The sequence below is a fragment of the Balaenoptera ricei genome, chromosome X, assembly GCF_028023285.1.
Source record: "Balaenoptera ricei isolate mBalRic1 chromosome X, mBalRic1.hap2, whole genome shotgun sequence".
Classification (NCBI taxonomy): Eukaryota; Metazoa; Chordata; class Mammalia; order Artiodactyla; family Balaenopteridae; genus Balaenoptera; species Balaenoptera ricei.
The window spans coordinates 116,010,269-116,036,739 of NC_082660.1; the positions used below are offsets into that span (position 1 = coordinate 116,010,269).

Genomic DNA, 26,471 nt, shown 5'->3' on the forward strand with positions numbered 1-26,471 from the left:
TGTCTACAGACTTTCTGTACAGGACAAATACAGATGCTCAGTAAGGATTGATGAATCAGCCAGACCTGATGGGTAGAGAGAGAGTACCTTTCAAGCTCTTTAACTCATTTAAACCTCAGTTTCTTCTACAAAATGGGGAGGATAATTTTATCTATAGACTTCACGGGGTTGTTACGAGGATAGAGGGCCAACTAATGTAAATTGATTAGCACACAATCTAGCATTTTCTGCTCAACTGTTAGCTATTAATTTAACAATATGAATTTCTACCTCCCGCTTGAGTAGGAGAGTGACTATGGAAAAGGGGTAGCAGCTTTCACACAAATCTGGGTATTCAATTCAGCCTATGGAAGCACACTTGTCAGTTGCTTATGCATTGGAATTTGAGAGACAAAAAGGATTTACCCCCTCACATATCTTCTTCACTTTTCTGCCGTCACTCCTGAACAGGGATGATTTGATGGGGGTGTGCGTGTAAGTAATCAGCTGGGAATGAAGGATGGAGTGGGAATTAGCCCTGGGAGCGAACGCTGGGCCTCAAGTCGCCGTATCAGGCACCTTTTTCAGTCTTAATTCAGCAAACATTTATAGCTAACCCAATCAAGGCCAGGCGTCGTCCAAGAGCTAGGAGTCCTGTAACAGACCAGGCTCGCACTCTTGCCCAATTTCACAGAAGAAGGAAGGGAGGGAGCAGGGAAAAACTCTGAAGGTACGAGTTCACCAAACCAGGAGAGCCGCTTCTCGACCTAGTGCGCAGGCGCCGCGCCCCCAGCGCGGCTGCGCTCTTCCGGCGCGGCGCAAGCTCCGCGGAGACCAATGGGCGCGCGACAGCACTCTTCCGGCGCGGCGCAAGCTCCGCGGAGACCAATGGGCGCGCTGCGCCGGGGCTGCGCATGCGTCTTGAGGCTTCTCCCGGAAGTCGCTTCCTAGGTTTTGAGCGTGAAGTCGGTTCCTGGCTTCTGAGTGTGAACCCGCAGAGATGAAGTAAGGCCCCAGAGCTTACCCCCGAGGGGAGGTGTCGGGGACGGGCAGCCGGAGGTGGCCTACCGGGGCTGAGGTGATAGAGCATCTGCGGGGCTGAGGGGCGGGAGGGGCGGGAGGGGCGGAGAGACTAGAAAATTAGTCCCCCAGTTTTGCTCTCCTTTACCTCAGGCCGGGCCGCGCTTACTTGTGCGCTTTTCCGTTCCCTGTGCAGCCCTTTAACTAAAGTTAAGCTGATCAACGAGCTGAATGAGCGTGAGGTCCAGCTGGGGGTAGCGGAGAAGGTGTCTTGGCACTCCGAGTACAAGGACAGCGCCTGGATCTTCTTGGGTGAGGCCCACATCTTTCTCCCGTAGGGCTCCTCGTTCTCTCCTGACCTGCTCCCTAACATTTCAGCGTTCCCGCCCTTCAGTCCTCCCGACATTCATCACTCACTTTTATTTCCTTCCGCTCTCTGCCTGTAAATCCGTTTTCCATGTCTTTTTTCTCCCCCATTTCTAGTTTGCTCTCTCTGCCAAGGCAGTGCTCATGATAGGTACTGCTTGTCATTCACTATGCTAAGAATCGTGCCACTTGGTTTTTCAGAGACGATTTTTATCACCCCGCGTCCCCCCATTTATACAGCTAAGGGAACTGAGGTGCAGAGAAGTTAATGGACTTCCTTCCACATAGCTAGTAAGTGGAACAGCCAGAACTATGGGATTCTAGAACTCATGGTCTTAGCCCCTATCCCATATTACTGCCAACTCCCTCCTGCCCCATTCCCCTTCCCTCAGAATTTATTTTCCTCATCTAATTAGCTCCTGCCTTCTATCCATGGTCATATCACCATCTCTGTATTCACTTGTGTCACATCCAGTAATTTGACAGTTTATTCAAAGAGGTTATTGCACCAGACATTGTGCTAAGCATTTTATATCCATTGTTTTATTTAATTCTTATAACGGTTCTGTAAAGTAAGTACTAATATCCCCATTCTACTGATGAGGAAGGAAACATTTGCAGGGGAATTTATTTCCTATGAAATGCTTAACAGTTGACTTTATAATCCTTAGTCTGTGTGAGTTGGGGTTAATATTTGCATATTTAAAGTGATTTTGGATCTTAGCTGTGAATTTGTAGATAAAGAGCACATGAGTTCAAGATATGTTTATGGAATCCAAGTTTTGTGCTGGAAACTATCTGCTTTGTCCAGAAGATTTTGGGTGTGAGGGGGATTAGTTTGGTTAGGGGTGGCCCCGATCTTTCCACTCAAAGTTAATCACTGTTTTTTCTGTACTACTGCTACATCTTCTGTGTGTTTCTGTCATTGCATCAGACTGTGAGTTCTTTGAGGGCAGGCCCTGTTGTTTACTCTTCTTTGCACCCCCAGTGCCTGGCTTGATGCATGCATGGCACATAGTAGACACTTGGTAAATATTTGCTGAACTGAAATGTGTTTTTTTCTTCTAGGAGGGCTTCCTTATGAGCTGACTGAAGGGGACATCATCTGTGTGTTCTCACAGTAAGTCCCCTTTCATTTTCTGCCTTCTCAGTCGTCAGAATAGTTTGCTTCCATAACACATTTTATGGCATCACAAAAACCATTTATTTTAATTCTAGGCTGACCGGCCTCCCTGCATGGGGAGGGCTGGAGCTTCTGCTCTAGTTTAGATCAGTCCCAGGACATGGTTCTGGTACTCTCCCAATGTGGAAGATCCAAGAAGTTGGATGATTTAGGAGGCTGTCTTGGGGATTCTGGTCTATTTTTATTGCTTTTTCACTGAGGCCTACACTGGAACAGGCTGGAACTCCCAGGAAGGTACTGTGTTGGCCCATCTCCTCGGGCTCCTACAAACTAGGGGTAACTCATGATCACGGGGCCCTTCTGGGCCCACACCTGTGTGGCATTGTAGGATTAGGGCAAAGCACAGAGGAATTGGGAAAAAAGCAAAAGGTTTAGGCAATAGTTTGCTTGCTTTGTTTCTAGATTAGTGTAAGGTTAGTGAGCACAGCCAATCTCTTTAACTGGAGGCTGAGAATCACAGGCTGCTGAGGAATAAGAATGTATAGGAGAACCTTATATTCTTCCTTCTGCTATGGGATGATAGCAGCAGCACTGGGTGGGAGAGGGTCTTGGCAGCTCACACTAGTAGTGGCAGCTGGTAGGAGAGGGGTTGGGTACAACCCCAGAGCTACATAGAGTAGTTAGTCTATAGGGCCAGAGGGCCTTGGCAGCTCACAGGAGCAGAGGGCCATGACTCCTGGGCTGTGTAGCCCTCAGGGGCAGAGGACCATGGTAAAAGGGGTTGGGCAAGCAAACACGGCTAGCACACCCTGGCAGAGTCATTGCCATGGCAGGGCATGGTTGGGCCATCCAATGGGCAGAGGGCCCTGGCTGAGTGGTTGGGCAGCATATAGGGCAGAAGGCCATGGGAAAGAAATTGGGCAAGAAGAAGGCCATGGTAGAGGGCCCTGAGAGGGACAGAGGCTGCTTCCTCCAACTCCTGGGTATTGGGAAGTTCACAGCAGGTACAGCCTATAATTTCCACCCCTTTGTGATACCTCTACCTGATCCAGCCTTCCACCTGGGAGCTGTTTTTGTATTATTTGCATTGAGTGTGTTTATTTCACACAGCTAGTGTGTGTGTTTATTCCAGTTCTCTGTTCTGGCTATACACATTACCCTCCATGAAGATTGCCTTTGTGACTGATAACAGTGGCTTTCAAAAAGTATTTTGTTTTCTGATTATCAGAGTAATGTATAGTCATTATAGAACATTTGGCAATACCTGAAAAAACCATAATTCAAAAAGAGTCATGTACCGAAATGTTCACTGCAGCTCTGTTTACAATAGCCAGGACATGGAAGCAACCTAAGTGTCCATCAACAGATGAATGGATAAAGAAGATGTGCCACATATATACAATGGAATATTACTCAGCCATAAAAAGAAACGAAATTGAGTTATCTGCAGTGAGGTAGATGGACCTAGCGTCTGTCATACAGAGTGAAGTAAGTCAGAAGGAGAAAAACAAATACCGTATACTAACCCATATATATGGAACCAAAAAAAAAAAAAAAAAAGGTCATGAAGAACCTAGGGGCAAGACGGGAATAAAGACGCAGACCTACTAGAGAATGGACCTGAGGATATGGGGAAGGGGAAGGGGAAGCTGGGACAAAGTGAGAGAGTGGCATGGACATATATACACTACCAAATGTCAAATAGATAGCTAGTGGGAAGCAGCCGCATAGCACAGGGAGATCAGCTGCGTGCTTTGTGACCACCTAGAGGGGTGGGATAGGGAGGGTGGGACGGAGGGAGACGCGGGAGGGGGGAGATGTGGGGACGTGTGTGTGTGTGTGTGTGTGTGTGTGTGTGTGTGTGGCTGATTCACTTTGTTGTAGGGCGGAGGCTAACACACCATTGTGGGGCAATTGTGCTCCAATAAAGATGTTAAAAAAAATTTATAGTTATAAAAAAAAACATTTGGCAAAAAGAAAAAGTATAAAGAAGAAAATAGAATGTACTTTAAGGAAAAGCTGTTAACATCTTGGTGTTTTTCTTTATTGTCTTCTTTTCAATGTTGGGCGTTATTTCTAATATTTTGCTGTTATAAATTATACTGCAAAATACATTGTAGTATACACATCTTTGTATGCATCCCTGATGGTTTCCTTAGTGAAATTACTGGATCAGTATGGTAGCATTTTTAAGATGTTTTATAAACATTGCCAAATTACTCTCTGAAAAGGTTGTTTCAGGTTCCACTGAAAAGGTTGTATCAATTTCCACTCTCACTAGAATGCTCATTTTTCTGAATCCGAATCAGTAATGGTTATTTAAAAAAATATTTGCCATACAGCCTCTCAGTATTATTTTACTTTGCCTTTATGTCATCATCAGGGAGGTTGAACATCCTTTCATAGATTTACAGGCCCTTATTATTTCTTTTTCTTTGTAAATTGTCTATTAATATCATTTGCCTATTTTTTTCCCTATTAGTGTATTCCTCATTTTCTTACTGATTTTACAAGAGCCGTTCATGTGTTAAGGATATTAACTTATTGTTGTAACACTTTATCGTGTACTGTATTGCTGTGGACTTATTTTTTGTTTTTAATTTGATGTGTTATACTACATTGCCGTTATTATTATTTCTTGATGCTCAAATTGTCCCAGTTTGGTCTGTAGTAGTCCCTTCAAGCCAACTCCTGTATTCTTTTCTTCTTTTACTTTTTATTTTGAAATAACTTCTGGCTTAAAACAGGAAAGTTATAAAATAGTATAAAGTATACCTGTACCCCCTTCACTTGGAGTCCCAAGATGTTAGCATTTTACCACATATGCTTTGTTATTATTTCGCGCCACCTATACATATTTCTTTTTAACCTTTTGAGAGTCAGTTGCAGACAAGATGCCCATTTACTCCTAAATTCTTCAATGTGTATTTCCCAAAATACAAGTACATTCTCTTGTTTAACCTCAGTATAGTGATCAAATTCAGGAAGTCAACACTGTTACAGTATTATTATCTAATCTATAGACTTTATTCAACTCCACCAGTTGTCCTGATAATGTCTTTTATAGCAAAAGGAAAAAAATGGCTTTCTAGTCCTTAATCTGTGATATAAATTGCAAACGTTTTCTCCTAGTTTGTCATTTGACTTTTGACTTTGCTTATTGTGATCTTTTTGCTATGCAAAATTATTATTTTTTAATTTTTATGCATTCATTTATTCATATGTTTAAATTATGTTATGGTAACATTGACTTTTTAGGGGATGCACAATCTACAGATTTTCCTGAGTGTGGTTTTAGCCACATCCCATAAATTTTGGTATATATTCCCATTTTTGTTATTTTCTAAATAGTCTGCCATTGATTTCTTTATTTTGTTTTACTTTCTCTTTCATCCAGTTGTTAGCTTGGAGAATAGGTTTCAAGTTCTAGGTAGGGTATTTTTTGTTTTAAAATATTATTTCCAGCTGTTTAACATTGTGGTTGGAGAATATGGTCTGTGCTGTTTTTGGAGATGATTGAGGTTTACTTTGAGACCTAGTCTACAGTCAATTTTAATATGTGTTTCATGGATTCTTGAGAAGAAACTCTCATCTTTCTGTACAATCAAATATATCTATATATATACTAGTCTGATGTTAATATTCTTAACAATGTAATTGTTATATTATTAGTTATATGTTTATTTGTATTTATATTATATAATTTTATATTAATTAATTCCTCTGGCCTATCTTTCTCAATTTTATGTGTTATGAACTCAAAGTGGTGTGTTAAAATCTCTCATAACTTTCACTCTTACTTGCTCATCCTATTTTTAATTATAATTTTTGATTTGTTGATTTATGCATAAAATTTCATGACTTTTGATATGTATTAGGACCTTTTTCAGAGCAAAAGAGCCCTCTTAGTCACAGGTAAATGTTTTTTATTGTTGGCCTTGAATTCATCATCTTTTTTTTTTAACATCTTTATTGGAGTATAATTGCTTTACAATGGTGTGTTAGTTTCTGCTTTATAACAGAGTGAATCAGTTATACATATAGATATGTTCCCATATCTCTTCCCTCTTGCATCTCCCTCCCTCCCACCCTCCCTATCCCACCCCTCTAGGTGGTCACAAAGCACAGAGCTGATCTCCCTGTGCTATGCGGTTACTTCCCACTAGCTATCTATTTTACGTTTGGTAGTGTATATATGTTCATGCCACTCTCTCACTTTGTCACATCTTACCCTTCCCCCTCCCCATATCCTCAAGTCCATTCTCTAGTAGGTCTGTGTCTTTATTCCCATCTTGCCGCTAGGTTTTTCATGACCACTGTTTTCCCCTTTAGATTCCATATATATGTGTTAGCATACTGTATTTGTTTTTCTCTTTCTGACTTACTTCACTCTGTATGACAGACTCTAGGTCCATCCACCTCACTACAAATAACTCCATTTCATTACTTTTCATGGCTGAATAATATTCCATTGTATATATGTGCCACATCTTCTTTATCCATTCATCTGATGGTGGACATTTAGGTTGCTTCCATGTCCTGGCTATTGTAAATAGAGCTGCAATGAACATTGTGGTACATGACTCTTTTTGAATTATGGTTTTCTCAGGGTATATGCCCAGTAGTGGGATTGCTGGGTCGTATGGTAGTTCTATTTGTAGTTTTTTAAGGAACCTCCATACTGTTCTCCATAGTGGCTGTATCAATTTACATTCCCACCAACAGTGCAAGAGGGTTCGCTTTCCTCCACACCCTCTCCAGCATTTATTGTTTCTAGATTTTTTTTAGAAATTCACGTTCTTTTATTTATTTATTTATTTATTTATGACTGTGTTGAGTCTTCGCCTCTGTGCGAGGGCCTTCTCTAGTTGCGGCAAGTGGGGACCACTCTTCATCGCGGTGCGCGGGCCTCTCACCATCGCGGCCTCTCTTGTTGTGGAGCACAGGCTCCAGACGCGCAGGCTCAGCAATTGTGGCTCACGGGCCCAGTTGCTCCGTGGCATGTGGGATCTTCCCAGACCAGGGCTCGAACCCGTGTCCCCTGCATTGGCAGGCAGATTCTCAACCACTGCGCCGCCAGGGAAGCCCTGTTTCTAGATTTTTTGATGATGGCCATTCTGACCGGTGTGAGATGATATCGCATTGTAGTTTTGATTTACATTTCTCTAATGATTAATGATGTTGAGCATTCTTTCATGTGTCTGTTGGCCATCTGTATATCTTCTTTGGAGAAATGTCTATTTAGGTCTTCTGCCCATTTTTGGATTGGGTTGTTCGTTTTTTTGTTATTGAGCTGCATGAGCTGCTTGTAAATCTTGGAGATTAATCCTTTGTCAGTTGCTTCATTTGCAAATATTTTCTCCCATTCTGAGGGTTGTCTTTTGGTCTTCTTTATGGTTTCCTTTGCTGTGCAAAAGCTTTTAAGTTTCATTAGGTCCCATTTGTTTATTTGTGTTCTTATTTCCATTTCTCTGGGAGTTGGGTCAAAAAGAATCTTGCTGTGATGTATGTCATAGAGTGTTCTGCCTATGTTTTCCTCTAAGAGTTTGATAGTGTCTGCCCTTACACTTAGGTCTTTAATCCATTTTGAGTTTATTTTTGTGCATGGTGTCAGGGAGTGTTCTAATTTCATACTTTTACATGTACCTGTCCAGTTTTCCCAGCACCACTTATTGAAGAGGCTGTCTTTTCTCCACTGTATATGCCTGCCTCCTTTATCAAAGATAAGGTGACCATATGTGCGTGGGTTTATCTCTGGGCTTTCTATCCTGTTCCATTGATCTATATTTCTGTTTTTGTGCCAGTACCAAACTGTCTTGATTACTGAAGCTTTGTAATATAGTCTGAAGTCAGGGAGCCTGATTCCCCCAGCTCCATTTTTCGTTCTCAAGATTGCTTTGGCTATTCGGGGTCTTTTGTGTTTCCATACAAGTTGTGAAATTTTTTGTTCTAGTTCTGTGAAAAATGCCAGTGGTAGTTTGATAGGGATTGCATTGAATCGGTAGATTGCTTTGGGTAGTAGAGTCATTTTCACAATGTTGATTCTTCCAATCCAGGAACATGGTATATCTCTCCATCTATTTGTATCATCTTTAATTTCTTTCATCAGTGTCTTACAATTTTCTGCATACAGGTCTTTTGTCTCCTTAGGTAGGTTTATTCCTAGATATTGTATTCTTTTTGTTGCAATGGTAAACGGGAGTGTTTTCTTAATTTCACTTTCAGATTTTTCGTCATTAGTGTATAGAAATGCAAGAGATTTCTGTGCATTAATTTTGTATCCTGCTACTTTACCAAATTCATTGATTATTAGCTCTAGGAGTTTTCTGGTAGCATCTTTAGGATTCTCTATGTATAGTATCATGTCATCTGCAAATAGTGACAGCTTTTCTTCTTCTTTTCCGATTTGGATTCCTTTTATTTCTTTGTCTTCTCTGATTGCTGTGGCTAACACTTCCAAAACTATGTTGAATAATAGTGGTGAGAGTGGGCAACCTTGTCTTGTTCCTGATCTTAGTGGAAATGGTTTCAGGTTTTCACCATTGAGGACGATGTTGGCTGTGGGTTTGTCATATACGGCCTTTATTATGTTGAGGAAAGTTCCCTCTATGCCTACTTTCTGCAGGGCTTTTATCATAAATGGGTGTTGAATTTTGTCGAAAGCTTTCTCTGCATCTATTGAGATGATCATATGGTTTTTCTCCTTCAATTTGTTAATATGGTGTATCACATTGATTGATTTGCGTATGTTGAAGAATCCTTGCATTCCTGGGATAAACCCCACTTGATCATGGTGTATGATCCTTTTAATGTGCTGTTGGATTCTGTTTGCGAGTATTTTGTTGAGGATTTTTGCATCTATGTTCATCAGTGATATTGGCCTGTAGTTTTCTTTCTTTGTGACATCTTTGTCTGGTTTTGGTATCAGGGTGATGGTGGCCTCGTAGAATGAGTTTGGGAGTGTTCCTCCCTCTGCAATATTTTGGAAGAGTTTGAGAAGGATAGGTGTTAGCTCTTCTCTGAATGTTTGATAGAATTCGCCTGTGAAGCCATCTGGTCCTGGGCTTTTGTTTGTTGGAAGGTTTTTAATCACAGTTTCAATTTCAGTGCTTGTGATTGGTCTGTTCATATTTTCTGTTTCTTCCTGGTTCAGTCTCGGCAGTTTGTGCATTTCTAAGCATCTGTCCATTTCTTCCAGGTTGTCCATTTTATTGGCATAGAGTTGCTTGTAGTAATCTCTCTTGATCTTTTGTATTTCTGCAGCGTCAGTGGTTACTTCTCCTTTTTCATTTCTAATTCTATTGATTTGAGTCTTCTCCCTTTTTCTCTTGATGAGTCTGGCTAATGGTTTATCAATTTTGTTTATCTTCTCAAAGAACCAGCTTTTAGTTTCATTGATTTTTGCTATTGTTTCCTTCATTTCTTTTTCATTTATTTCTGACCTAATCTTTATGATTTCTTTCCTTCTGCTGGCTTTGGGGTTTTTTTGTTCTTCTTTCTCTAGTTGCTTTAGGTGCAAGGTTAGGTTGTTTATTCGAGATGTTTCCTGTTTCTTGAGGTAGGCTTGTATTGCTATAAACTTCCCTCTTAGCACTGCTTTTGCTGCGTCCCGTAGGTTTTGGGACGTCGTATCTCCATTGTCATTTGTTTCTAGGTATTTTTTGATTTCCCCTTTGATTTCTTCAGTGATCACTTCGCTATTAAGTAGTGTATTGTGTAGCCTCCATGTGTTTGTATTTTTTACAGATCTTTTCCTGTAATTGATATCTAGTCTCATAGTGTTGTGGTCAGAAAAGATACTTGATACGATTTCAATTATCTTAAATTTACCAAGGTTGATTTGTGACCCAAGATATGATCTATCCTGGAGAATGTTCCATGAGCATTTGAGAAAAATGTGTATTCTGTTGTTTTTGGGTGGAATGTCCTATAAATATCAATTAAGTTCATCTTGTTTAATGTATCATTTAAAGCTTGTGTTTCCTTATTTATTTTCATTTTGGATGATCTGTCCATTGGTGAAAGTGGGGTGTTAAAGTCCCCTACTATGATTGTGTTGCTGTCGATTTCTCCTTTTATGGCTGTTAGTGTTTGCCTTATGTGTTGAGGTGCTCCTATGTTGGGTGCATTAATATTTACAATTGTTATACTTTCCTCTTGGATCGATCCCTTGATCATTATATAGTGTCCTTCTTTGTCTCTTGTAATAGTCTTTATTTTAAAGTCTATTTTGTCTGATATGAGAATTGCTACTCCAGCTTTCTTTTGATTTCCATTTGCATGGAATATCTTTTTCCATCCCCTCACTTTCAGTCTGTATGTGTCTCTAGGTCTGAAGTGGGTCTCTTGTAGACAGCATATATATGGGTCTTGTTTTTGTATCCATTCAGCCAGTCTGTGTCTTTTGGTGTGAGCATTTAATCCATTTACATTCAAGGTAATTATCAATATGTATGTTCCTATTCCCATTTTCTTTAATGTTTTGGGTTTGTTATTGTAGGTGTTTTCCTTCTCTTGTGTTTCTTGCCTAGAGAAGTTCCTTTAGCATTTGTTGTAAAGCTGGTTTGGTGGTGCTGAACTCTCTCAGCTTTTGCTTGTCTGTAAAGGTTTTAATTTCTCCATCACATCTGAATGAGATCCTTGCTCGGTAGAGTAATCTTGGTTGTAGGTTTTTCTCCTTCGTCACTTTAAGTATATCCTGCCACTCCCTTCTGGCTTGCAGAGTTTCTGCTGAAAGGTCAGATGTTAACCTTATGGGGATTCCCTTGTGTGTTATTTGTTGTTTTTCCCTTGCTGCTTTTAATATGTTTTCCTTATATTTAATTTTTGACAGTTTGATTAATATGTGTCTTGGCGTGTTTCTCCTTGGATTTATCCTGTATGGGACTCTCTGTGCTTCCAGGACTTGATTAACTATTTCCTTTCCCATATTAGGGAAGTTTTCAATGATAATCTCTTCACATATTTTCTCAGTCCCTTTCTTTTTCTCTTCTTCTGGGACCCCTATAATTCGAATGTTGGTGCGTTTAATGTTGTCCCAGAAGTCTCTGAGGCTGTTCTCAGTTCTTTTCATTCTTTTTTCTTTATTCTGCTCTGCAGTAGTTATTTCCACTATTTTATCTTCCAGGTCACTTATCCGTTCTTCTGCCTCAGTTATTCTGCTATTGATCCCTTCTAGAGTATTTTTAATTTCATTTATTGTGTGTTTCATCATTGCTTCGTTCCTCTTTAGTTCTCCTAAGTCCTTGTTAAATATTTCTTGCATTTTGTCTATTCTATTTCCAAGATTTTGGATCATCTTTACTATCATTATTCTGAATTCTTTTTCAGGTAGACTGCCTATTTCCTCTTCATTTGTTAGGTCTGGTGTGTTTTTACCTTGCTCCTTCATCTGCTGTGTATTTTTCTGTCTTCTCATTTTGCTTATCTTACTGTGTTTGGGGTCTCCTTTTCGCAGGCTGCAAGTTCGTAGTTCCTGTTGTTTTTGGTATCTGTCCCCAGTGGCTAAGGTTGGTTCAGTGGGTTGTGTAGGCTTCCTGGTGGAGGGGACTAGTGCCTGAGTTCTGCTGGATGAGGCTGGATCTTGCCTTTCTTGTGGTCAGGTCCACGTCTGGTGGTGTGTTTTGGGGTGTCTGTGGCCTTATTATGATTTTAGGCAGCCTCTCTGCTAATGGATGGTGCTGTGTTCCTGTCTTGCTAGTTGTTTGGCATAGGGTGTCCAGCACTATAGCTTGCTGGTCATTGAATGAAGCTGAGTCTTGGTGTTTAGATGGAGATCTCTGGGAGATTTTCGTCGTTTGGTGTTACGTGGAGCTGGGAGGTCTCTTGTGGACCAGTGTCCTGAAGTTGGCTCTCCCACCTCAGAGGCACAGCCCTGACGCCTGGCTGGAGCACCGAGTCTTTCCTCCACACGGCTCCGAATAAAAGGGAGAAAAAATAGAAAGAAAAAAAGAAAGAGGATAAAATAAAATAAAGTAAGATAAAATAAAGTTATTAAAATAAAAAATAAAAAATAATTATTAAGAAAAAAAGAAAAAAAAATTTTAAAGTAAAAAAACAAAAAAAACAAAAAAACCCAAACAAACAAAAACGGACGGACAGAACCCTAGGACAAATGGTGAAAGCAAAGCTATACAGACAAAATCTCACACAGAAGCATACACATACACACTCACAAAAAGAGGAAAAGGGGAAAAAATAATATATCTTGCTCCCAGAGTCCTCCTCCTCAATTTGTGATGATTCATTGTCTATTCAGGTAGTCCACAGATGCAGGTACATCAAGTTGTTTGTGGAGCTTTAATCCGCTGCTTCTGAGGCTGCTGGGAGAGATTTCCCTTTCTCTTCTTTGTTCGCATACCTCCCGGGTTTCAGCTTTGGATTTGGACCCGCTTCTGCGTGTAGGTTGCCTGATGGTGTCTGTTCTTCGTTCACACAGGACGGGGTTAAAGGAGCAGCTGCTTTGGGGGCTGTGGCTCACTCAGGCCAGGGGGAGGGAAGGGTACGGATGCAGGGTGAGCCTGCGGCGGCAGAGGCCAGTGTGACGTTGCAGCAGCCTGAGGCGCGCCGTGCGTTCTCCCGGGGAAGTTGTCCCTGGGTCACGGTACCCTGGCAGTGGCGGGCTGCACAGGCTCCCGGGAGGGCAGGCGTGGATAGTGACCTATGCTTGCCCATAGGCTTCTTGGTGGCGGCAGCAGCAGCCTTAGCGTTTCATGCGCGTCTCTGGGGTCCGCGCTGATAGCCGTGGCTCGCGCCTGTCTGGAGCTCCTTTAAGCGGCGCTCTTAATCCCCTCTCTTCGCACACCAGGAAACAAAGAGGCAAGAAAAAGTCTCTTGCCTGTTCGGCAGCTCCAGACCTTTTCCCAGACTCCCTCCCGGCTAGCTGTGGTGCGCTAACCCCTTCAGGCTTTGTTCACGCTGCCAACCCCAGTCCTCTCCCTGCGATCCGACCAAAGCCCGAGCCTCAGCTTCCAGCTCCCGCCCGCCCCAGCGGTTGAGCAGACAAGCCTCTCGGGCTGGTGAGTGCTGCTCGGCACCGATCCTCTGTGCGCGAATCTCTCCGCTTTGCCCTCCGCACCCCTGTTGCTGCATTCTCCTCCATGGCTCCGAAGCTTCTCCCCTCTGCTACTCGCAGTCTCCGCCCGCGAAGGGGCTTCCTAGTGTGTGGAAACCTTTCCTCCTTCACAGCTCCCTCCCACTGGTGCAGGTCCCGTCCCTATTCTTTTGTCTCTGTTGTTTCTTTTTTCTTTTGCCCTACCCAGGTAGTGGGGAGTTTCTTGCCTTTTGGGAGGTCTGACATCTTCTGCCAGCATTCAGTGGGTGTTTTATAGGAGCAGTTCTACGTGTAGATGTATTTCTGATGTATCTGTGGGGAGGAAGGTGATCTCTGCGTCTTACTCTTCCGCCATCTTCTTAAGCCTCATCTTTGATCTTAATACTACCACCCATTTTTTAATTGGGTGTTCTTGATATATCTTTGTCTAACTTTTTATTTTTAACCTTTCTTTGTCATCTTGTTCTAGATGTGTCTCCCATACGGACTATATTATTTGAATTGTGTTTTATCAGCCAATCTGAAAGTTTTTGCATTTTAAATCAACAGTGTCTTACTCTTTTATAAAATAAATAGATATGGCGAAATTGTTAACATTAACCTGGTACGGGACAAGAAGACTGGGAAATCCAAAGGATTCTGTTTCCTCTGCTATGAAGACCAGAGGAGCACAATTCTGGCTGTTGACAATTTTAATGGGATCAAGGTGAGTATGCTTACTAAGCAGAACTTTTCCTTCATGTAGGGCTTCAGTTTCATTTCCCACCTGATAGCCACAGGCTCAAGGGCAGTACTGGTCAGCTGGGTGTGTTGTGAAGGTTGCAGAGGTGTGGGGACATATTGACCAGGAAATGATCCCAGGAAATAATTCCATTGGCTCATGACTCTGCCAGCACTTGTTCCTTTTACCCATCTCTTAGCAAACCGTCTCCTCAGGAGCATAGGTACCATGACCCCCCACTCCCCTTCACCCGGCACCCAACCAGGTCTCTATTTTTCACCTTTCCCTCCTCACAGTCCACTCTCATTTCTGGTATACTGAAGAACAAAGAGACTAGCAAACGCTGCTCTTCCATGCCGTCCTGTGTCAGGAAATTTGGGGCTCCATCATGGTTTCATGGCTGAGGACATAGCCATGTATGTCTGTCATATGTCTCCACTGACTTAGCAGTACTGGGCCCTGGAAATTCTCTAGTTAAAATCTCATGACAAATTCTACAAAAGTAACTCATTCTGAAGTTTTCTCTCCTCTGTTCCCCTCTCTCTTCCACCCTTGTAAGTGAGACATTGGGCTGAGAGAAGGGGATGGGGCAAGTCAGGCTTATCTGTGCTCCACGTGGTCCCTCTGCTTGTTTAGGAAAAGCACTGCCATTGAACGAGCATTGTCACAGGTCAGAGGGGTAACTCTTGACTTGGAGACTTTGTCACTGACTGCACCAGTGTGGAACAACTGGAGATTATAGGACAGGGTGGAAAAAGGTTATAGGCTTGATTTTTAAGAGAGCCAGCAGTGAAAGGGAGTCACCATAAAGGGAAGGTTTTCAAAAATATTTTGAAAAATATTTTGGAATAGGATAGATGATAGAAAGTGCTCAGGCTTAAAGGTAAGAGTAAAAACTTGCTCTTGAATGGAACAGGAAAAGCCAGACAATTCAAATTTCAGATGGCTTTGTCTATAGAATAAGTCTGTATCTGCCTGAATGTTTTTGTTTTAAGTAAGGGGTCAATTTTTTGTTGTTCACCTGGAGAGTTGTGCTTTGCAGTGATAGTATCAGTGTGAGCCAGTTGTTCCAGTATGCTGGGGGTAGAGCAGGGTGTGAGGGCTTAAGGAAAGAGAAAGTAGTCCTTTCTAGATTCCTTCCCCCCTCCCAACTATTGGTCTGCTTTGGCCTCGTCCTAATTGCTGTGTCGAGAAAGCAGCTGTAGCATTGAGCTCAATTTCAGGAATTCCCTCTTGCTGCCAGGCTTTTTCATGGTATGTTTCACTGTGGGTGTTACAGATTGAGGGTAATTCATTGTTTGTGTGTCTGAACTCTTACAGTTTTCCGATCTGCTTGTGCTTTGGGGCAGTACTTCCCAGGCTCTTTTCACTTCATGGCACACGTAGAACATGAAGATATTAGTATGACACTCTGGGGTAAACTGATGAGGCTGCCTAGTACAACTGCCCTGGGGGCTCCAGCTGCCCCAGGCCCCACCTGGCTGCCCCAAGGACTGAGCGAATTAATGTGTAGGGATATGTGCCGTGACACACCAGTTGGGCAGGTCTGCTTTCGAGATTTCCTGAGAAATAGAATAGCAGGAGGGTAATGGGTATGGTTCAAACCATGGATTTCTGCAGCTGGGTTCAAATAGTTAGATAGGAGGGCTGTCTTTGCTGAAGCATTGCCTGTCTGTCTTAGATCAAAGGAAGAACTATCCGAGTGGATCATGTGTCTAACTATCGGGCTCCTAAGAACTCAGAAGAAATGGATGATGTGACCAAAGAGCTGCAGGAGAGGGGCTGTGGGGCTCACACTCCCTCACTGAGTTCATCTGAGGGCTCTGAAGATGGCAAACCCACCAGAAAACACAAAAAAGGTAAAGCATTAAGGCCCAAGAGAAGACTCTGGGTAGGCTTAGTGTTTGCTCTTCTTAGCATTCACTGAGAGTTGGTAATCAGTTCTTAAGTGTGAAGGGGGAAGGTTGTGGGGAAGCTTACTTTAATTGGGAAAGGAGAGGTATCAGCAGAAGGCTAATGGTATGGGCTGAATTCTGTCCACCAAAACACATATGTTGAAGTCCTAACTGCCCCCCCCCCCCCGTAACTCAGAATGTGACTGTATTTGGAGGTAGGGTCTTTTTTTTTTTTAAATTAATTAATTAATTAATTTTTGGCTGTGTTGGGTCTTTGTTTCTGTGCGAGGGCTTTCTCCAGTTGCGGCGAGTGGGGGCCACTCTTCATCGCGGTGCGCGGGCCTATCACTGTCACGGCCTCTCCCGTTGCGGAGCACAGGCTCCAGACGCGCAGGCTCAGTAATTGTGGCTCACGGGCTTAGTTGCTCCGCGGCATGTGGGATCTTCCCAGACCAGGGCTCGAACCCGTGTCCCCTGCATTGGCAGGCGGATTCTTAACCACTGCGCCACCAGGGAAGCCCAAGAGGTAGGGTCTTTAAAGAGATAATTAAGAGTGGGAGTTGCCTTATACAGCAACTTGACATATCAAGGGTGACAGACATCCAGCTTGGCTTCTCGGAGGCACTTTTCTGGAAGTAGAGACTGTGACTGCTTCACGCTGCTGCCAAGGATGCTTTCCTTTTGCATGTCCTCCATCTTTTCCATCTTCCTTTTCTTATTTTGCCCTTCTTGTCCTCCAGACAGAAAGGAAAAAAAGAAAAGAAAGAAAGACAAAGAGAAGACTGACCAGGAGGTACAGGCAGAGCAGCCAGCCTCCTCTTCATCACCCAGAAGCAAGATGATAAAGGAAAAGGATGACCCTGGCTCTAAAAAGCACAGTGGCAAGAACTCAGAGAGGGGTCAGAAGTCAGAGTCCAGGGAGGTGCGGAAGCCCCACCCCAGCTCCCCTGAGATCAGGACGACCTGCCGTGGTGGAACAGAGGACCGAGAGAGGGAGCCGAGGAAGGAGAAGCCCAAGCACGAACACAAGTCATCAAGCAGGAAGGAAGAGAGAGAAGACAAGAACAGAGATAGAGACAGAGGTCGAAGCTCAGAGGCACATTGCAGCTGGCACAGTGGGCGCTCTGAGGGGCATAGTCACAGAAGTAGAAGTAGGAGTCAAGATAAATCCCACAGGCATAAAAGGGCCCGGCACTCCCGGGACCGGGAGTCCTCTAATCCTAGTGACCACAGGCATCACTGAAGCCACAGCCTGTTCAGCTGCATGGTAGAATTGGAAATGAATTGTGTTTTTAAAATGCAGTGAAATTCAGTTATGCTTTTACTATTTCTATATGTAAAATATCTGAGGATGCGTTCTTTTAATCCCTTGAGTGTTAGAATCATTGAGAGAGCTGTAGTTTTTATTTTATTTTTTTATTTTAATTTTTAATTTTTATTTATTTTTTTAGAGCTGTAGTTTTTAATGGCTAAATGTCCTGGATTTTTGAGCAAAATCCATTGTCCCTGGGAATATACTTGGTACTTTTGGTACTTAACCAGAGTATGTATCCTAAATTTGGTTTCATAAATATGGCCCTTGATTTTGTGACCCCAATTTATGATGAAATGGCCAGGAAGGGGAAATACCAGGCAATTCTAGAATTCCAGTCTTTGTGAGATATTTAGAACCCTTGCAGTAACCTTTCCAGTTGGCAGGTATAACCATAGAGTAGAGAAGTGTGGCTTCACTAGGCTCAGAAAGCTTGCTGTGAATGTGGTAAGGATTCTTAACATCAGCCTGTTCCCTTCCCACCTCCCCTCCCCCACCCTTTTTATGAAATTTTAGACTTTTGTTTGTTTTTGTTTTGGTTGATATATCTCCACATCTTTTCCTTACAACTTATTTATCTATTTTATTGAGAAGAAATTAACGTAAAATTAACCATTTTAAAGGGAACATTCAGTGGCATTTGGTGCATTCACAGTGTTGTAAAACCACCAACCCTATCTAGTTCCAAAACACTTTCATCATCCCAAAATGAAACCCTGTACCCATTAAGCAGCTACTCCCCATTCCCTCTTCCTCCTTGTCCCTGGCAACCACCAATCTGCTTTCCATTTCTATAGATTTACCTATTCTGGACATTTCATATAAGTGGAATCATGTAACATGTGGCCTTTTGTGTTTGGTGCCTTTCACTTAGTATCATGTTTTTGAGGTTCATCCATATTGTATCAGTACTTCATTCCTTTTTATGGATAATGTCCCATTGTATGGATATTCCAGATTTTGTTTACCCATTCCTGAGTGGATGGACATGTGGGTTGTTTCCACCTTTTGGCTAGCCAGCTCCCTTTTCATGTTCCAGACATACCAGACTGCTTCTGGGCTTAGTCTGCTTTCCGAGTAGCTGCTCTTGATGAGATGGGAACATTTTGTCGGCTCCATTGTGTATCTAGCTGATCTGCTTGGTAGTTCTTTCTCATTTTGAGATTCTTTTTTATCAGTCAGTCCCTTATGAGTTTGATAAGAAGTAGTTCACAGGCCCTTAATACCCCTGCTGAATTATTAAAGTGGAATTTGTGACCCTGTAAAACAGAGGACTAGAGCTTTAATAGTGAATGCACTAAGTTAGGTTACGTGGTGTGTTAGTATGGGTCCTAGATTAGATGTGCAAGAAATTTTGGGGTTGGGATGCCCATGAAGGAAAATGGAGAGGGAGCTGGAGGAGTCTGGGAAAGCTGTCAGACAATGATGTAGGTCTAACTTCTTGGAGAAGAAAGGGAAGGAATGAAGGAAGTTGTGTAGGAAAAGTCCTACACTGCTGTGGAGTTCTAAGAATATTTCAGCAAGACCAGTGGTGAGCCCTTGAGCCAAAGACACCTGTCAGAGGAGTCCCGCTAGATGAGCCTTGGTAAGCAGGAATCCTTGCTGTTGGGCCTCCATCAGCCATTGTGGCCCCTCGTCTTATGTGTCCATCATGCCAGTTGTGTGGTAACTGATGAAGGCCCCTGCACCTGGCTGAGTCATTGTATCTGCTTGGTGGTTCAGTGCCTCTTCTGTGATAGATGTTTTCTGATGGGTGTTAACATGTGATGCAGAAATCTTCACACTTTGCCTGAGGAACCTCCCTCAATCCCCTGTTTCTCCACTCTTGTCTTTTTCAGCTTGTAGATCTTGAGTGATACCCTTGTTGGCTCTCTGTATTGCTTCTAGGGACACCATGGTCCATTCGTGCCATCTCCACGAGTCCCTTTGGGTAAAGCCCCCTTGGCTGCCCTTCAGACCGTGTGGTTCATTTTGGTATTTGTGGCCTCCTGGCTTCTGGTGGATAAGCACCTCTACCTGGGTGCCTTACTCTGGGGCTGCAGCTCTGTGATGGTCTCTTACTGCCATCCCTGGCCTGCAGAGGAGGCCACCTCTGAACCTAGTGATGCTGGTGCCCCTTTCACCAGTGTGTTCCTGATGGCCTCGGTGAATGGGATGTCTTCTGGGCCCCCCTGTGGAACACTACCCTCTGGTGAGGTTTTTGACCTCATGTAATCTCTCTACTCCAGCATACCTCCCCACCTCGGCCTTTTCATTCATTCTTTGGTCCCTTGCCAGGACAGCTCAGGTGTTTCTACTTTGCTTAGTGGTGGCCAGCACTTTCTCCAGTCCTCTAAGAGCCACCTTAGTAGAGACTGCTCACCCCCAGCAGTCCTTGCCAGAGAGGGGGTTAAATCCTGTATACTGAGAAAGTGCTCCCAAGTCTGAATTCTTGCTTTTCTGGCCTTCTTGATACAGCACCCTTGAAAGGCAAACCCAGTGTTTCCTTGGTTCCTGTCAGTACCTGCCAGTTAATTCTTGCAGCTTTTTGGTGTATACTCTCTCCTTTATTAGGCCCGGTACTTCCCCAGCCAGGTAAAGCTGGAATTTAATCCTAGTTATCAGTTTGATAACCAGGAGAGAGGCTGGACACAGCTCTTTGGGGGAGGGGGTGGGACCGATTGCCTGGTGGGGGGAGCAGCTGCTGTAGCATCTTCCAGCATGGGGTATGCTAGCTCTTATTTGGGAAGAGTGGTTCCCTCTGCAAACTGAGGGCTGGGTGGGGGTGTCTGCAGAGCCAACACTTTCAGGGATGTCTGGCCAGATGTTCCTACCCCGTGCTTCAGGGCCTCAGGGTTTAACAACCACATGAAGTCATGTGGCCCTGACTGCAGCAAAGCAGACCTGCCACATGTTAAATATTGAGTATTTAATCTCCCTGGAGTTCTGCAACTCTTATGGCCTCTTTGTTGCTCTGCTGTGTCCACTCTTCCACTGCAGGAACTAAGGACCTTTTTGGAAGCTCCACAGAGGCCCTCTGGCTCTCACACTTAGCCTTTAGCTACTTACTAACTCTCATCCATTTCTCACTACCCTGCTGCAGGGCATCAGTACAACTTAACACTGTCCAGCCATTTCCACTGTTTCTGTAGGCCTTATTCCTGCCCTATTTTCTTTTTTTTTTTGGTTTATTTTATTTTATTATTATTATTTTTTAACATCTTTATTGGAGTATAATTGCTTTACAATGGTGTGTTAGTTTCTGCTTTATAACAAAGTGAATCAGTTATACGTATACATATGTTCCCATATCTCTTCCCTCTTGCATCTCCCTCCCTCCCACCCTCCCTATCCCACCCCTCTAGGTGGTCACAAAGCACCGAGCCGATCTCTCTGTGCTATGCGGCTGCTTCCCACTAGCTATCTGTTTTACGTTTGGTAGTGTATATATGTCCATGCCACTCTCTTACTTTGTCCCAGCTTACCCTTCCCCCTCCCCATATCCTCAAGTCCATTGTCTAGTAGGTCTGCGTCTTTATTCCCGTCTTGCCCCTAGGTTCTTCATGACCATTTTTTTTTTTTTTTAGATTCCATATATATGGGTTAGTATACGGTATTTGTTTTTCTCTTTCTGACTTACTTCACTCTGTATGACAGACTCTAGGTCCATCCTCCTCAGTACAAATAACTCAATTTCATTTCTTTTTATGGCTGAGTAATATTCCATTGTATATATGTGCCACATCTTCTTTATCCATTCATCCGATGATGGACACTTAGGTTGCTTCCATGTCCTGGCTATTGTAAATAGAGCTGCAAAGAACATTGTGGTACGTGACTCTTTTTGAATTATGGTTTTCTCAGGGTATATGCCCAGTAGTGGGATTGCTGGGTCATATGGTAGTTCTATTTTTAGTTTTTTAAGGAACCTCCATACTGCTCTCCATAGTGGCTGAATGAATTTACATTCCCACCAACAGTGCAAGAGGGTTCCCTTTTCTCCACACCCTCTCCAGCATTTATTGTTTGTAGATTTTTGGATGATGGCCATTCTGACTGCTGTGAGATGATATCTCATTGTAGTTTTGATTTGCATTTGTGTAATGATTAATGATATTGAGCATTCTTTCATGTGTTTGTTGGCAATCTGTATATCTTCTTTGGAGAAATGTCTGTTTAGGTCTTCTGCCCATTTTTGGATTGGGTTGTTTGTTTTTTTGATATTGAGCTTCAAGCTCATACATTCTTTTTTTTTTTTTTTTCATACATTCTTAATGTATTTTGGCCAGCAGGCTTTGAACAGCTATGGTAGGTGCCTTTCCTACCACTCTGCTGCTCACCTTTTGACATTTAGTTCATTAGACAAAAGAGCATTTTAAAAAATGAGGACTGACTTTATTTGAAGCTACAAATGCAGCCATTGAAACAGACCGAAGCAGTGACATCAGGGCATAGTAGCTGTCAGATAGCATGTGCGCATTCTCTCTCTCCTTCCATTCTCACCTCCCTCTCTCTCTTCGTCTCTCTGTTTTCTGCCTTTTTGAGGGAGGATGTTCAATTAGACTTCTTTCTAAAGTCATCTGATAATACACTTGTTATCCATAGACTATCTTGAGGAGGGTACTCGGTCCATTGGTAATAGAAATTGCTTCTGGAGAGGAGAACTAGGTAGCAGCTGGGAGAGGAGAGGGAAAGAGCCTTACTTTGCACTGTACCTTTTGTAAGTTTTTTTTTTTTCCCACACACACGCACTGTATTTTATTCTTACAAGAGATAAATAGACTGACACCAAGCATTGTACATGGATGACCACAACAAAAGCAACAATGATTGCAATTACCAAACATGAAACCCACTCATACTATGTCATAATATTGACATTCAGTCCAGTAATCCTCCACTGTAACAGCTCCTTTACTTTGCAGTGAAAATTGATTTGTATATTCTTTGCCTCTGAGACCTTGTGGGATTTTTTTTTTTTAATTCAGATAGAAAGTCACAAAAATTATACTCATCCTCATCAGTTCACTCAGTCCCATGTAATTAATTTTTTTTTTCATCTTGATCTTTTGTTAGCACTTTTATGAGTTCATCAGTTTTTCATTAGAGTTCTGAAAATGCTTATTCATTCAGTTCAGCAGTACAGTCAGTTACCAGAAACCTGTACTTGTCAGAGTCTTTTCCATGAATTTCTTGAAGATGAAACCCTTTTATAGGAACATATTTGCAAAAGCATCAGAGTTCACCCAGAACTGTCTGTAAATGACAAAAGACATAAAAATGACCACAGTTAAAGATTTGATGAAAGTTAATAATAATGCAGTTGACAAGAAAATTAGTTATTTTTTTTTTTTAAACATCTTTATTAAAGTATAATTGCCTTACAATGGTGTGTTAGCTTCTGCTTTATAACAAAGTGAATCAGTTATACATATACAATATGTTCCCATTTCTCTTCCCTGTTGCATCTCCCTCCCTCCCACCCTCCCCATCCCACCCCTCTAGGTGGTCACAAAGCACCGAGCTGATCTCCCTGTGCTATGCGGCTGCTTCCCCCTAGCTATCTATTTTACATTTGGTAGTGTATATATGTCCATGACACTCTCTTACCCTGTCACATCTCACCCCACCCCCTCCCCATATCCTCAAGTCCATTCTCTAGTAAGTCTGTGTCTTTATTTCCGTCTTGCCACTAGGTTCTTCATGGCCTTTTTTTTTTTTTCCTTAGATTCCGTATATATGTGTTAGCATACTGTATTTGTTTTTCTCTTTCTGACTTACTTCACTCTGTATGACAGACTCTAACTCCATCCACCTCATTACAAATACCTCCGTTTCATTTTTTTTTTGGCTGAGTAATATTCCATTGTATATATGTGCCACATCTTCTTTATCCATTCATCTGTCGATGGACATTTAGGTTGCTTCCATGTCCTGGCTATTGTAAATAGAGCTGCAATGAACATTTTGGTACATGACTCTTTTTGAACTATGGTTTTCTCAGGGTATATGCCCAGTAGTGGGATTGCTGGGTCGTATGGTAGTTCTATTTGTGGTTTTTAAGAAACCTCCATACTGTTCTCCATAGTGGCTGTATCAATTTACATTCCCACCAACAGTGCAAGAGGGGTCGCTTTCCTCCACACCCTCTCCAGCATTTATTGTTTCTAGATTTTTTGATGATGGCCATTCTGACCGGTGTGAGATGATATCGCATTGTAGTTTTGATTTGCATTTCTCTAATGATTAATGATGTTGAGCATTCTTTCATGTGTCTGTTGGCCATCTGTATATCTTCTTTGGAGAAATGTCTATTTAGGTCTTCTGCCCATTTTTGGATTGGGTTGTTCGTTTTTTTGTTATTGAGCTGCATGAGCTGCTTGTAAATCTTGGAGATTAATCCTTTGTCAGTTGCTTCATTTGCAAATATTTTCTCCCATTCTGAGGGTTGTCTTTTGGTCTTCTTTATGGTTTCCTTTGCTGTGCAAAAGCTTTTAAGTTTCATTAGGTCCCATTTGTTTATTTGTGTTCTTATTTCCATTTCTCTGGGAGTTGGGTCAAAAAGAATCTTGCTGTGATGTATGTCATAGAGTGTTCTGCCTATGTTTTCCTCTAAGAGTTTGATAGTGTCTGCCCTTACACTTAGGTCTTTAATCCATTTTGAGTTTATTTTTGTGCATGGTGTCAGGGAGTGTTCTAATTTCATACTTTTACATGTACCTGTCCAGTTTTCCCAGCACCACTTATTGAAGAGGCTGTCTTTTCTCCACTGTATATGCTTGCCTCCTTTATCAAAGATAAGGTGACCATATGTGTGTGGGTTTATCTCTGGGCTTTCTATCCTGTTCCATTGATCTATATTTCTGTTTTTGTGCCAGTACCAAACTGTCTTGATTACTGAAGCTTTGTAATATAGTCTGAAGTCAGGGAGCCTGATTCCCCCAGCTCCATTTTTCGTTCTCAAGATTGCTTTGGCTATTTGGGGTCTTTTGTGTTTCCATACAAGTTGTGAAATTTTTTGTTCTAGTTCTGTGAGAAATGCCAGTGGTAGTTTGATAGGGATTGCATTGAATCGGTAGATTGCTTTGGGTAGTAGAGTCATTTTCACAATGTTGATTCTTCCAATCCAGGAACATGGTATATCTCTCCATCTATTTGTATCATCTTTAATTTCTTTCATCAGTGTCTTACAATTTTCTGCATACAGGTCTTTTGTCTCCTTAGGTAGGTTTATTCCTAGATATTGTATTCTTTTTGTTGCAATGGTAAACGGGAGTGTTTTCTTAATTTCACTTTCAGATTTTTCGTCATTAGTGTATAGAAATACAAGAGATTTCTGTGCATTAATTTTGTATCCTGCTACTTAACCAAATTCATTGATTAGCCCTAGGAGTTTTCTGGTAGCATCTTTAGGATTCTCTATGTATAGTATCATGTCATCTGCAAATAGTGACAGCTTTTCTTCTTCTTCTTTTCCGATTTGGATTCCTTTTATTTCTTTGTCTTCTCTGATTGCTGTGGCTAACACTTCCAAAACTATGTTGAACAATAGTGGTGAGAGTGGGCAACCTTGTCTTGTTCCTGATCTTAGTGGAAATGGTTTCAGTTTTTCACCATTGAGGACAATGTTGGCTGTGGGTTTGTCATATATGGCCTTTATTATGTTGAGGAAAGTTCCCTCTATGCCTACTTTCTGCAGGGCTTTTATCATAAATGGGTGTTGAATTTTGTCGAAAGCTTTCTCTGCATCTATTGAGATGATCATATGGTTTTTCTCCTTCAATTTGTTAATATGGTGTATCACATTGATTGATTTGCGTATGTTGAAGAATCCTTGCATTCCTGGGATAAACCCCACTTGATCATGGTGTATGATCCTTTTAATGTGCTGTTGGATTCTGTTTGCGAGTATTTTGTTGAGGATTTTTGCATCTATGTTCATCAGTGATATTGGCCTGTAGTTTTCTTTCTTTGTGACATCTTTGTCTGGTTTTGGTATCAGGGTGATGGTGGCCTCGTAGAATGAGTTTGGGAGTGTTCCTCCCTCTGCAATATTTTGGAAGAGTTTGAGAAGGATAGGTGTTAGCTCTTCTCTAAATGTTTGATAGAATTCGCCTGTGAAGCCATCTGGTCCTGGGCTTTTGTTTGTTGGAAGGTTTTTAATCACAGTTTCAATTTCAGTGCTTGTGATTGGTCTGTTCATATTTTCTATTTCTTCCTGGTTCAGTCTCGGCAGTTTGTGCATTTCTAAGCATCTGTCCATTTCTTCCAGGTTGTCCATTTTATTGGCATAGAGTTGCTTGTAGTAATCTCTCTTGATCTTTTGTATTTCTGCAGTGTCAGTGGTTACTTCTCCTTTTTCATTTCTAATTCTATTGATTTGAGTCTTCTCCCTTTTTCTCTTGATGAGTCTGGCTAATGGTTTATCAATTTTGTTTATCTTCTCAAAGAACCAGCTTTTAGTTTCATTGATTTTTGCTATTGTTTCCTTCATTTCTTTTTCATTTATTTCTGACCTAATCTTTATGATTTCTTTCCTTCTGCTGGCTTTGGGGTTTTTTTGTTCTTCTTTCTCTAGTTGCTTTAGGTGCAAGGTTAGGTTGTTTATTCGAGATGTTTCCTGTTTCTTGAGGTAGGCTTGTATTGCTATAAACTTCCCTCTTAGCACTGCTTTTGCTGCGTCCCATAGGTTTTGGGACGTCGTATCTCCATTGTCATTTGTTTCTAGGTATTTTTTGATTTCCCCTTTGATTTCTTCAGTGATCACTTCGCTATTAAGTAGTGTATTGTGTAGCCTCCATGTGTTTGTATTTTTTACAGATCTTTTCCTGTAATTGATATCTAGTCTCATAGTGTTGTGGTCAGAAAAGATACTTGATACGATTTCAATTATCTTAAATTTACCAAGGTTGATTTGTGACCCAAGATATGATCTACCCTGGAGAATGTTCCATGAGCACTTGAGAAAAATGTGTATTCTGTTGTTTTTGGGTGGAATGTCCTATAAATATCAATTAAGTTCA

General features: G+C 42.0%; 2 protein-coding genes across 2 annotated transcripts in view; one reads left to right on the forward strand and one right to left on the reverse strand.

Annotated features, from left to right (window-relative positions):
* Nucleotides 1-893: 893 nt before the first annotated feature.
* Nucleotides 894-17,539, forward strand: RBMX2 (RNA binding motif protein X-linked 2). The gene is given in 7 exon segments (XM_059909880.1): nt 894-932; nt 935-984; nt 1,196-1,311; nt 2,434-2,485; nt 14,118-14,247; nt 15,944-16,121; nt 16,898-17,539. Coding segments are annotated over 7 exon segments (1,068 nt in total). The 3' UTR covers nt 17,401-17,539.
* Nucleotides 17,540-18,708: 1,169 nt separating this feature from the next.
* LOC132357186 (fibrous sheath-interacting protein 2-like) overlaps nt 18,709-26,471 on the reverse strand; it is an 88,604-nt gene continuing 80,841 nt past the window's right edge. Inside the window, 1 exon segment of the mRNA XM_059910468.1 lies at nt 18,709-18,728. Within this exon segment, the coding sequence (XP_059766451.1) occupies nt 18,709-18,728 (20 nt within the window).